This window comes from Dendrobium catenatum, unplaced genomic scaffold (genome assembly GCF_001605985.2).
Source record: "Dendrobium catenatum unplaced genomic scaffold, ASM160598v2 fragScaff_scaffold_1211, whole genome shotgun sequence".
Lineage (NCBI taxonomy): Eukaryota > Viridiplantae > Streptophyta > Magnoliopsida > Asparagales > Orchidaceae > Dendrobium > Dendrobium catenatum.
This window is the reverse complement of record NW_021319673.1, coordinates 591,497-605,660: the sequence shown is the minus strand read 5'-3', so window position 1 is coordinate 605,660 and position 14,164 is coordinate 591,497. Positions and strand designations below refer to the sequence as shown.

At 36.6% G+C, this 14,164-nt stretch overlaps 1 protein-coding gene across 1 annotated transcript in view; it reads left to right on the top strand.

Annotated features, from left to right (window-relative positions):
• Positions 1-14,164, top strand: part of LOC110103848 (phospholipase A-2-activating protein) — a 93,772-nt gene that overhangs the window by 36,019 nt on the left and 43,589 nt on the right. Inside the window, exons 12-14 of the mRNA XM_020832708.2 lie at positions 11,814-11,960; positions 12,047-12,085; positions 12,204-12,241. Coding sequence (XP_020688367.1) covers positions 11,814-11,960; positions 12,047-12,085; positions 12,204-12,241 — 224 coding nt within the window. The remainder of the gene's footprint in view (positions 1-11,813; positions 11,961-12,046; positions 12,086-12,203; positions 12,242-14,164) is intronic.

Below are 14,164 nucleotides of genomic sequence, written 5' to 3'. Positions count from 1 at the left end.
GAGAGGGTTGGTAAGATCCGGTCCAAGTACTCCTCGGGGGTGTCGTCGAAGTCGAATCCAACATCGAAGAAAGGTGAACGGAGGATGTTGACTCGTCCGTTGCGGTCGTATTCAAATCCGAAATTCCATTCGGGCTCCTCCATGCATAATTGAGAGTGGGAATGGCGATCGCCGCATGAATAAGCTCCAATGGAAAGAAAAAGGGGCGGCGGGTTGGAGTGGGTGGGGGAGGCCGGCGGTAGAGAGAGGCTCCCTGATGCCGAAATCTGTAATTTCAGATTTTGGTTGAGGTATGGGGGGGAATTAATTTGCAATTTCAAATTAATTCCTAAAGGGGGAGGGGCGGTTATGATGAGGAATTCAAGGCTTGTTTTATGGAGGAAATAAAGCTTAATGGGGAGAGAGAGTACTCCCTGATGTGGTCGGCTGAATAGAGGAGGGAAGGAAGGGGAATTAATAACGTGGGGACCAAAAATTGCTAGCAGATTTTTAAAAGAAAATCTGTAATAAAACAGATTCCAGAGAAAAGCATAAAAGGAAACTTTCCTTTAATTGAAGAAGATTTAGACAATCGTTGAATTGAATTAAAATTCAATTAAATCAATTGGCTAGATTTTAGGGAGCAAATAAGGAAAGCAATCAAGGCTCATGAGGGATTTGAAATTCAAATCCCAAAAATTCCCAGGCCGGCGGGATGGATCCACGGGTGGAATGGCCAAATGCTGGTCGGCAGATGGAGGGCCTGGGAGCGGCGGGAGATTGGCCAGGGACGGGTGGAGCTCTGGCCAGCGGAAGTCCCCCTTGCAAGGTCGAGAGGGGCTGCTGGAGGTTGCGGTCTGGTCTAAGAAAACTGAAGATTTCTTTGGGCTTGATTTTCCTTACTCTGAATTTCTTCCAACTATTCCTCCACACAATGATCCGGGATTAATTCTAGAACTCACGGAGAGACCTAGTTCTCCTTTTGAACTCACTAAGAGATCAAAAGGAAGTGTACTCACAAAGAGAACAAAAGAGAAAATAATTTTTTCATTCATCAAAAACTAAAGCTATTACAATGCATATTGCCTCATATATGGAGGCTCCAAATGAAAGGGAAAGAAAAGACAACAATGCCCTCGGGGCTACATAAGTCAAACAATGCCCTCAGGGGCAAACTCGGAAAAACTAATAAATAAAAATGACATAAACTATAAACTCAAAAGTAGAAGCTCTGGATCGTAGCCGTCGATCTGCGCCGTCGGCGATGGTACACGTGTCGAAATCTGATGTCCCCATCAGGTTAGAAGCCAAGACGAAATAGAGAAGAGAAGAAGGGGATGGAACAAGCTCTCAAGCTTTTCCAAGAAGAAACCCTCAGGTTTTGTAGAGTTTTTACTCACAATTTCAACAACCTTTTTCATGCCAAAACAACTCTCTTTTATAGGCAAAAGAAGGTAGACAAGTAGCCATATCACCTCCAACCAAAGCCAATAGGAATTGGGGAAATGAAAGGCCAAAAGTCATCAAGTAGAATGTTAAAAGAAAGCAAAGATTGCAGCAGAAAATTGCGCAGAAAACAGGATGAAAACCACGGAAATTCCCCCCAAAATGCCACGGGAAAACAGCCAGCAGGAGACCCAAAAAACCAGCACAGGAGACCAAGCACCAGGGCACGAGAACTCCAGCCAGCACATGAAATAAAGCGGTCAGGCACGAGAAAACCAGCCAGCACAGGAAACAAAGGGGCCATGCACGGGAAAACCAGCCAGCATAGGAAACCGAGAAGACATAGGGGAGGAGAAGAGACAAGTCTACTCCAAAATGAATCCAAGAAATATTATCATACTTTTTTGAATTAATGAGCTAGGAAGTGCAATTAATCTCCAATCATTGAGCTAAACTTCAGCTCAAGCATTAATGAGCTAACACCAAGTAGAATCCCACAATTTTTTAGCTCCATACCAAGCAACCTAGGCCATACCCGAGAGCAACCACCACACCAAACCAAAATCAGCAAGCAGCCCAAGGACGAAGTGGACCCAAGAGCAAGCAAAGACAATGCAAGTTTAGGTTTTTTTTTTAATGTTAAAAGTTTGTAATATTCTTTTATCTTAAAAAAGTATTTGGAATGTAAACCTGCGGTTTTTCTCTAGCTTGCGAGCTAGCTTCTTTCCCCTTGTCCTCCTCCTCCATCTCAGCTTCTTACCTCTTTCCTTTATCCACGGTTTCCCTTCCACTTGTATTCTTCTTCTTGAGCTTTGGAAGTGTATGTTGGCTGAAGTTTGGAGACATTTGCCGGAGGAGTTTGGAAAGGATGTTGGACTCTTTTGCAGTGGTGGACCTTTGGTTTGCAAGCCTAAGCATAATTTTCTTAAAATTCCTACTTTCGTTGCATGTGAGGAGACCGCTAGATGGTTTTACTGAGGATAGCGTTTTTATATTTTTATTTTGTTTTCTTCGATTTGGCTTTTGTTTCTTTAAAGTTTGTTTGGATGTTTGCAAGCTTTATATGAATCGAGTTTAGTTTAAGTCTTGTCCTGATGTTCTCCAATTTGTCTCTCTTTTCTAGTTCTGCTTGCACCAAGTAGGTATCAGAGCGAGTTAGGAAATCCTTGGTTGGTGAGTCCTTTATTTCTTTTGAGTTCTAAAATGGCTAACAATCCAAGGGAATGACAAAATGTAATGCAACAATTAGCAGATTTGCAAAATCAGATGAATGAAATGGCTAATACCCTTGCTAATCTTAATGTTAATCAACAACATGTTCAAACATATGAAAGCGAAGAAGAAGTCCCTAAGAACCAAAATAGGTGACAACGAAATTGGGATTTTGGGATTAAAATTGATGTTCACAACTTTGAGGGTAAGTTGCAACCTGATCTATTTCTCGAATGGCTTAAGAAAATGGATCAATTTTTCGATTGGAAAGAAATTCTTGAAAATCGAAAGGTGAAATTTTCAAGCTTAAAATTAAATGGTCATGCTCTTACGTGGTGGAAAAAATTTGCTAAACAATAGACTTAGGCGAGGCAAAGAAAAAATTCAAAATTGGGAACGAATGAAAGAAAAAATGAGAGGAAAATTTTTACCGTATGATCACGCACGAACTCTATTTCAAGAATTCAATAATTTGCGACAAGGAACTCAAAATGTGGAAAAATATACGGAATTGTTTTACAAACTTCAATCACGAAATGATTTAGACGAATCTGAAGAGAAAACTGTTTCAAGATACTTTAACGGTCTTAAATGGACAATTCAGGATCAATTGAACTTGCGTCATGTAATAAAAGTTGACGAGGCATATCGAATGGCATTAAAAATTGAAAAACAAAATCAAAGAGAAAGAGGTGATAACAAGATAACGGAAACATACAAACGACGATCAACTGGTGGATCTAAGAATCAATCTCGAACTTCTGTGCGAACATCGGGGGTAAAAATAAAGTCTTTTGAAAATCAAAATGTGGATAAAGGAAAAGGAATTATGGGTCCTAAGCCTTCTGAACAACCTAAGTTGATCGGACCATGCTACAAATATGGGCTTTATGGTCATCTTTCTGCAACTTGTAGAAAAAACAACCCACCAAGAAGTAACTTCATTGAAAACAACGAAGAAGTAGAGGAAGAGGAAGAAAATGAAAATGACATGGAATTAGAGAAAATTGATGTCGAGGGGGATAAAGGAGAAGAACTTTTGGTAATCGAACAAGTCTTAACAACAAAAATTGATAACGGGGACAAGTGGCTTAGAAGAAGCATTTTTAAAACAACTTGCACAGTTGAAGGGAAAATCTGCACTCTTATGATAGATAGTGGAAGTTCAAGGAATTTTGTATCTCAATTGATGGTTGATAAGCTGAAATTAAAGTCTAAACCGCTTGCTAAACCTTATAAAATCTCTTGGTTTAAAGAGGGAGGTGAGGTTCCTATCACAAAGCAATGTGTTGTTAGCTTAACAATGGGGGGGGGGGTCTTTTAAAGATCAAGTGACTTGTGATGTTGTGCCTCTTAAAGTCTGTCACATTCTGTTGGGACGACCTTGGCAATTTGATAACAAAATTATTCACAACGGGGAGAAAAACACTTACTCTTTGATTCAAAACAATTCATTCTCTATCCGCAAAAACATGTGCCTGATTCGCCTGCTGAAAATAACAAAGTTGCCAAAATAACACTCCTGAATTGCTTTTGAATGCGAATGATTTGAAACAATCTGACATGGTTTACTTGGTTTTGGGAAAAGAAGTTGATTGCGATGCTTCTCATGTTGGTATTGGTGCTGTTCTTAGCCAAGAAGTAAAACCTTTTGCTTACTTTAGTTAAAAATTGAACGATGCTCGATCCAAATATTCTACTTACGATTTAGAGTTTTATGCTATTGTTCAAGCTTTGAAATTCTGGAGATGTTATGTGAGTTATTTTTGGGAACTTAAACCTGCGGGTTTCATCGTGGAAAAGCTCAAGAGCTTGTTCCATTCCTCGCTTCTCCTAGGAAAGCTTGCGAGCTTGTTCTCCTTCCTTTCGTCTTGGCTTCTATCCTCTTTCTTCTCTCCATGGTGACCACTCCAAATGTATCCTTCTTCTCGATGAATGCAAGCTTCTTTAGGTGTGGTCTTTGTTCGTGTTTGTAAGAGTGAGAAGTTGTGTCTTTCTATTATGATATAAAAGTGTCTTTTTGTAGTATTTTGTATCTTTTTGGCAATTTGTGTATTTTCTATTAATAAGGAAAGTTATATCTCTTGCTTGCAAAAATTTGGGGGTTTTCCAAATTTTTTGCTTACATCAATTTGGTATCGGAGCAAATTTTCCATTTGCTTTCGTACATCAATCATCTATGTGATTACAAATGTGAAGCATCCAAATCTTGTCCTTTTACTTGGTTGCTGTGTTCATGGAGTTAATTGTATTTTGGTGTATGAGTATGTGGAAAATAGTAGTCTTGATCAAGCACTTATAGGTACAAATAGTGAAAGAGCAAGATTGCACTGGGGAATCTGAAATTTATATTGGAACTGCCAAGGAGCTTGCATATCTCTATGAGGACATTGAGCTGCACATTGTCTATAGAGATACCAAAGCTAACAACATTCTTCTCACCGAATACTTTCTTCCAAAATTGGTGACTTTCATTTGGCCAAGCTATTTCAAGATAATGCACCCATATCAACACGCGAGTGGCTGGAACAACGGGTAATTTTGCTCCTGAATATGCAATACAAGGCCAATTGACAGGAAAGGCAGACATATATAGTTTTGGGTTCTTGTACTAGAGATAATTAGTAGGAAGAGTTGTTTCAAATCTTATTTGTCTAAGGATGGTAAAGTTATCCTAAAAAAAGGGTTAATTTCAAAGAAAGAGATGTTTATTCCACACGTGCTCCAATCTTTATGTCAAGCTCCTAGATGCGAGATCTGAGAATGTTTGTGAATTTGCTAAAAGTGCTCAAACACTCCGACGATAGTCGTGTTGACGGAAAATAATTATTGGAGGGGACCAAACCCTTCAAAATGCTTAATACAACTATATTTAAAGTGATAATAAAATACCCCGACGATGGCCGTGTTGATTGAAAATCTTTATCGGAGGGGACCTTGACTTTCAAAATATCCATGAACTGTAATTGAAATACAAATCTTTTAAAGTTATTGATGATGACCGTGTTGAAAGTAAATTCCAACCAAAAGGTTCAATTCTCAAAGCCTATTAAAATTTCAAAATCTAATATCTACCAAATTCTAAACATTTAAATAAAAATTTAATCACCAAAAACTTAAAACTAAAATCCATTCATACTTCGCAATAGTTTGGCGAGTATGATGAATTGGACAATAACTTCAGCTCACAAATAGATGTCTTGTGGAATGTATTACTACAATTCATTCTCAATCTATGATGCAACGACACATCCCCTCAAAGAGGCGTGCAGTGTCTGACACGTATCTGACATAACACTCCTCCGACATGTGTCGAACATGATGAAAATGTTATGTCCAGTTAAGAGTCAAATTCTCATCTAAATCTAAAAAAGAATGTTATTTCTAATATATTCAAGTCTTTTTAGGTTTACCTCTACTTTTCTTAACATAAGTCAGATCTAATACGTCTACTTTTCTAACCAGGTCATAGGAAGGCTGCCGTTTTATGTGATCAAACCATCTAAGGCAACTCTCTCTAATCTTATCTTCCAGTGGAGCTACTCCAACCTTTTCACGTTTATGCTCATTTTGTATCCTTTCTTTAAGAGTAATGCCACTCATCCACCTGAGTATCCTCATTTCTGCAACACTTAACTTAATATTATGCCTCTCTTTAAGTGGCCAACATTCTGCACCATAAAGCATTGCAGGTCTCACTACCATCTTATAGAAATTTCCCATAAGTTTGAGAGGGGATTTTTTAACACACAACAAGTCAGATGCATTCCTCCACTTCAACCATCCAATTTGAATTCTACTAAAAAATTCCCTATGTATTTCACCATCACTTTGAACAATAGACCCAAGATATCTAAAAAGAGTGCTCTTATTAATGACTTGATCGCCCAAAGTCACAATCCCCCCACTAGATCTATTATTACTAAAATTACACTCCATATATTCAATTTTAGATCTGCTGCTCAAATGAAAGTCTTTAGACTCTAAGGTTGACTTTCATAATTCATGTTTACTTTCAACTCTCTCTCTCTGGCCTTATCATCAGTGAAAGGCATACATCAGGGTACAACCTCTTGCAAATGTCTAGTAAGAACATCCATGACTAAAGCAAAAAGATGTGGGCTTAAGGTTGATCCTTGATGCAATCCAACTGAAATAGGAAAATAATTGGTTATACCACCTTGTGTTTGAATACAGGTAACAGCTTCTGCATACATATCCTTAATGACTTAAATATAAGCATTATTAATCCCTTTCTTATATAGAACCCTCCATAGCACTTGTCTTGGAACTTTATCATATGCTTTCTCTAAATCAATATGAATCATATGTAGATCCTTCTTATTCTATATACTTCTTCAACAAATCTCTCAATAAATGTATATCTTCCATAGTAGACCTACCTGACATGAATCCATATTGATTTTGAGAAACATTAGTGTCATGCTGCAACCTATGCTTCATAACTCTCCCGCATAGTTTTATAAGTATGACACATTAACTCTATAATTTGCACAATCTTGTGCATCACCTTTATTCTTAAAAATATGAACCAACACACTCATTCTCCACTCATCCTGCATCTTTTTAGTTTTCAAAATAATATTAAAAAGTTTAGTAAGCCAAAAAAGTTCTTCATCTCCTAAGCATTTCCACACTTATATTGGAATATCATCAGGTTCAACAACTTTTCCACACCTCATTTTTTTAAAACCTCTTTAACTTCGGTTTTACTAATACGTCGATAAAAACAAAAAAATCTATATTTTCATTTAGGATACTAAGGTCACTAAAGTCAATCACATTCTCATAGAATGCAGAAAATGTGTCCGATTAAAAAAATATATTAAATACAAATTGGACATATGTGTCTTAAATATTTTATAAATTTTTTAAATCTAACTTCTTGTATTTAAATTTTTTTTTTTACTTAAGATATAAAAACAAAATTTCTTATATCCTATTCACAACACCAAATCAATTGCCCACACGTAATACCCCATTCATTGAATATTCTCATTTTCATTTCACTTTGGCAGGTTATGACTTTGATTTCACAACAACGCTAGATATCATCTCAACACGTCTGATGTCGTTACAACATCAACATTTCAAAACGATCTCGATATCAAAGTCTGACATTTTCCTTATGTGATGCTCGTCTCTCGACATCCTAATATTATTTCTAGTTAAATTACTTATTTTTTCTAAATTATTTTTAATAGAATTGTTATTCAATTTGTATACATTATTTTTAAAACATAAAAACTATAATACTGTTTCCAACCGTTGTCCATCTCTTATATTTTCAATAATTGGCATGTCTTGTGTTCGTGTTTTATCTATGTCGCCGTGTCCGTGTTCGTGCATCATAGTTCTCAATTGACTTATCGTTAGCAGGGGCATGATGTGTGCTCTCTAACCTAGTAATTTTGTTGCAAAATGACACCACTATATTATGGTTAAGGACAAAACTCGTATGTTTCCAAATGGTTAAAAGTCTCTTGAGTAATGATTTATTGGGTGATTTGTGAGTTACTCTCCATTCTTTGCTATAAGTATATGTAAAGTTTTGATGCACAGACATGGACACGGCATCATGTATACAACACGACACGGACACGGGACACGTCAGTTATTGAAAATATAAACACGAGTTGGACACAATATTATAATTTTTATATTTAAAAAATAGTGTATAAAAATTAAGTAAGTATAATTTTAAAAATAATTTGAAAATAATAAGTCATTTAACTAGAAATTTGTACTTAAAATGATTAGTATTAGGATGTCGAGAGTTAGGCGTCGATGCCGTTTATCAGTCACCGAGATAGGAGATGAAAATACCTTCACTGCCAAAAAGAAATAAAAATGAGAATATTCGATGATTTGGTATTAAGTGCGGACGTTGATTTGGTGTTGTGGATAGGAAATAAGAAATTTAGTTTAAATCCCGCCAAATATAAGAAATTTTATTTAAAAAAATTCATAAAATATTTAAGATACTCGTGTCGGGTGTTGGATACGCGTGTCCAATTTGTATTTAATATTTAATCGGACACGTTTTCGGCGTGTCTGACACGTGTCGGAGGAGTGTCGGACGAGTGTCGTGTCGGATATGGTGTCGGACATTGCACGCCTGTTTGAGGAGAAGTGTCGGTGCATCATATATGTAAAGGAAGCAAATAAATTGCTCTGGGAAAATGGAGAGGAAGAAGATGAGAAAGAAGAAATGGTTTCACCTTCTGTACCTTCGAAAAACTCAACAAACTCGATTTTAACAATGTTGCAGGGTCGCACTACTTTCATACCCTTGTGCTATTTCAAGCCACTAACCTAGATCAATCTTTTATCACCCCTAAGATCCTGAGCTTGCTACTATAATAGGATAAGCGTCCATCATCGCCCTTGCATTTTTTACCATCTAATTCACAAAAATGAAACTTTGGATAGCTGTAAAAGCCAAGGCAAGTTAGTTGAAATTTTGAATGGATAATGGTTAAATTAGATACGATAAATGAAGTCTATTTGGACCCGATTTTTCGATTTGGCTCAATCAAAGTGAAAGGTTGAAAAAATTATTGAAATGGGAGATAGCAAATTAAAGCAAAACAGAAGAGGCATTAAATTGGCCAAGTTTGATTCGGCTTGTCCATTCAAACTGTATAGTTGGAGATTAAGTACTTCTCATTCATGAAAACTTTAATTCATTGAAGAGAGTATTGATACCAACATTGCATCCGAAGGAAGAGAAGATGGCCTTTATATATTAGGATTAGGACTTACAAATGACTTTGTAAGTCATTTTCAAATTTTGAGTGCAGACCCATTCAAAATTTGAAGCACACAACCTACAACACTGTGACATGTTACATAATGTTTGCTCTTACCTTGGCGTACCATACTTTGGACCCTAAATACCGCATGTTGGATCCTCACCAAGGAATTGCCTAAAAAAGTATTTTTCAAGTTTCTATACTGCTCCATCTCCTCGATTGCGCAATCTCGTGATCATGCGTGAGTGCACTTGCACTACATCTTATTCACCCTCATAGGCGCTCTATGCCCACACTCCATACCTTATGTAGTGTGTGGGCTTATCATATTCATCTCATGCTCGTGCTCCATCAATCACATGGCGTTCGTGCTCATGCTCAACCTCTAGTTCTTGTGCTTCCTATTCTCATCATCTATGTGTGCATGCACACTTGTGTTTCTCCACCTTGTGCTGTTTTCACACTCACAGATGCTCACGTGTTAGTTCTCTTCACACATTTATAGTATTGGTTATCTTCTCATTTGTTATCATGCCTTTGCTGCGATGCACAGGCACCTCCAGATGTTGGTAGTTGCACTCCTGTCATCCCTGGCCTCAATACTTTAGTTGGCATCTCCTTTTCACTTAAATATCTTAGTTGGCGTCTCCTTTTCACCATATTGGCAAGTTTTTTTGGGGCCACCCTAGTATACAGATTGTTCATAGATTTATGATCAAATTGAGATTAATTTGGCATTATTCAATTGGGCTTATTGGCTCTTGCCTTGTTCTTATCAAGTTATTCATAAATGCTAATTTTTCTAGACTCTTCTCAAGGATATATGACTGATTTTTTTCCTAAAAATGATCTCATTTTTATTGTTTCGTGGAATCTTATGTTACTCTAGTTAGGGTTACTTTTATAGAACTACGGATTCACTATTTCGATCAATCCTCTTAGTATTATTTTTGCTCATTTTTTGGTAAACCGCTTCAGGTGGATGATGCTATTGCAAAGTTATCCAAGTCATTGGTGGTTAGAGTATTGGTTGAAATAGATGTAACTACCCCTCTATTGCTTATGGATACTATCAAAGGCGGAATTTGTGGACTTCCCTTATATTGTTCTTGCTGCAAATTTTGGTTTCACAACTTTTCAAATGCTTCAAATCACACCCAGCATTGTGAAAATCTCCACATAATTGGGCTTTGCAGAGCGTTCATCGATAAAAACCTACCCTCTAGTGCAGTGGTGACATTTCTCACTACAACTAATCTAGCTTGTACACGAAACTTTGAATCAACTTTAGATCATGTCTTGAATTCAGTGTTTTCCTTGGATGTTAGCCCAATGGTAGTGATTGACCTCGCACCTACTCCCAAGTTTATTGATTTAAGATCCACAAGTGATTTTTGCTCTTGATGATCATTTTCTATTGGGGATATTAGTAATCTAAATTCTCAATGCGTTGACTTGCATTTATAGTGCAAAAGAGCTAATAGAAAAAAAATGTTCTAAATTTAATATACTAGGAGAGGAAGAAATAGCAAGAAAGCATACTGTCACTCTACAAAATATGCCAGTCTTTAAGTTATATATCTCTAATGGCACCCTCAATGTTGTTCTCTTCAGGCAAATGACTCATGTTTCATGTTGATGTATGTTATTTTTGGTTTTTATCATGGTGCGATGTTCTTTATTTTCTTTGTGTTGTACTCATTTCATTGATAATAAAATTTGTTTTCATCAAAAAATTGAAAGAATTGCAAACGGCTTGTTTCAAATGTCAAACAGTGATTTTAAAGGTAATGTTATATTGGCTCACACTATGCATTTAACGTTCTATTTTGTGAGCCAACCTAATTTCTGTTATGAAGTTGCGTGTTAAGTATGGTCATCCAAATCTAAACAACTCCTAGCTTCATTCAAATGTAATGATCTTCAGTAAAAATACTCAATTGCACAATAATGATAATATAACTCATCTAGCTTCTGTTTTCTTCTGTCGCTTGAAGACTAGGAGTTCCAAATCAATATGTGAACTCAAATTTATTTTTTGCTCCTAGTTTGTGTTTTTATGGCATAAATTGTTAACCCTATCTGCTATACAATCTATTTATCTTTTTTTTGCATATTTATTTTCACCTGCTATTTTATTCCAATGAAGAAGTTAGCATTACAGAGCATCAATTCTCTTCTTTTATTTTGTCTTCCTTAGTTTGCGCTTAAATGGTTAGGCGCCTGCAAGTTTTTCTGCCCTCATTAGTATGTGTTGGTTGGAGTAATGTATTGGTTGCTGTGGCATGGAATTGTCTTTTTTTTTTTTTTTGCTTTTACATGCATAATCATTTGAGATATATTTATCTTTCTAATATATGCTGCACCTTGCAAGGGCTCTGAACAACTTGCGTTCTACAGATAACCCTTACGAAGTTGCTGATAAGTGGCTTCTGAACGAAAATCTACCCCTTTCTTACCGCCAACAGATTGTAGAATTTATACTCCAAAATACTGGGCAGAGGGACTTTTCACTTGATACATCATTTCGTGATCCTTACACTGGCTGTAAGTATAAATTTTGTATAGTACTTTCTGTTTCCTGTAAAAAGTCTAGTTTCCTTACATAAGATCTATCTTTTTAAAATTTTCAGCTAGTGCTTATATTCCTGGAGAAACTTCCTCTTCTATAGGTACTTGTCCCTGTTTTTCAAAAACAACATCAAAATAAATAGCACTTGTTCTATATTCCATACTGTCATTGTATGACTTTAAAATCTCTCAATTGGATTTCACATTCTGCTAATGCAGGTACCATGGCAAAACCTACTTACAAGCATATTCCAAAGGTTCCAACCTTTAGCTTTTGCTTTCATGTTCCAATTTTCTGGATATAGATCATATTTACATATGCTGACTTATTTTACCATACCTATTGCCATAATTTATTTTGTGATGCATTTGACTTTGGCCTGAAAAGGTACGGTGAATTCAATTAAATAGGGAAATATGGCGATCAAACGGGCATCTTTTTCCATGTTGAATGAAAAAAGAAAATAATCAATTTGAGTTTTATTATATCTATTCTTATAATTGATGAGATATTCATCTTTTTTGGTAAATAAGGTATTAACAATTACAAAAACATAAGCTAGAGCAAAATATAAAATGGTTTTACCAATTTCATATGTCGCTTCAAACTCATAGCTATCATGAGTATTTTTCAAATCATCTACCTCTCTACCAACATTTAATTCTTTTAAGTCTTTCCAAAATTTTAATTTTGAACACATCCAAACCTAATTGAGAAGTATAAGCACTTATAATATTAATAATCTTTAAAGCTATAATTCTATCTTTAATTATATTAGTCTTTACAACATTATTCTTCAAACTCTTATCTATAATCACACTTACGCCATTTCTAGTATGACTCCTACTAGAATGTCATAGCTTAAATCCTAAACTATCAATCTCCTTAACCTTCTCTCCAACCCATTTAGTTTCTTGAATACATAAAATATTTATGTTCTTATGAATCATAAGATCTATTAATTCCATTAATTTGCCTATAAGGAAACTTATATTCGAAGTTTCTAACCTAATTTTAGTTTCATGGACTAGTTTCTTTGCGCACATCCATCCATGATGTGGGAACCCTTTCCTATTTAATAGTACATCCATATGCCAATGCAGTTGCCCTTGCACACTTCTCGCTATATTCAGGCCATACAACGTATCGCTTATAGGAAACACCACAACATTAACACAATATATTATACTATTCATGCCATGATTATTTGACAAGTTTTACGCTAGAGGGGTGGGGATTGCGAAAGATGGCAGTGGACTTGTAGGTGTATTTGCGTGCACGCGTGTTCGTAAGAGTGTGTGTGTGTAATGGTAGTGGACTTGAAGGTGTGTGGGGGCACTGTAAAAGATAGCAATGGACTTAAAGGTGTGTGTGCGAGCACGCACGCGCGCGCGCACGGGTGTATAAGATGGCAATGGATTTGAAGGTGCGCGTGCGTGCCTGCAACTATTCATATTACATTTTTCTAAGACTTGTAGCTAGGTGGAACAACAAGTAGTGAAGGAATTTTGGTTTAGGTGCTATAGTAGATGCAGGAAAACGGAGGAAAAAGAATGAAAGAAGGAAAGAAAGAAAAGGATGTTCAGATATATACCTTGCCAAGCCAGCTATTTGACCCGAACTCGTCCACCAAATCCCCCTCCCTCTCGTTCGTCTCACGTGAGTGAATCAAACCTCTCGCTGGCCGGTCTTCCATTTGTGCACATCTAGAACCGATTGAGCAGGCAGTGAGTGGACCTCCCTACTTCGGGAGGCACCATCCCGAGCTACTTCGACTCCTGTTAGCAGAACTGCGCCTGTCTCTTGCACACGAACATAATTTGATGTAGGCAAAGGGGGGTCAACTCAGGCCCAAATTAAATCAATTTTTGGCCCTTCCCGAGTCTTCAAGCTCAAAGAATTTTGAGCTGGAATTTAGCTCATTTATGAGCTGATTTTTAGTTCATTTATTGGACTAGAGGTTAGCTCATTATTAGCTAAGTTTTAGCTCATATTTATCTTTTATTTAATGCACTTTTATTATAGTTTTTAATATTTTAAGTTATGGTGTCTCTTGGGTTCCAAAAGGGCTTTTGGAATCCCAAGATTGATGTTTTATTTTCCCATGTGTGGCTCCTTGAATTCCACCATGGCTTTTTGTGCATTTGCCCCCTTGGATTCCGGCCGGCTGCTGGTTTTC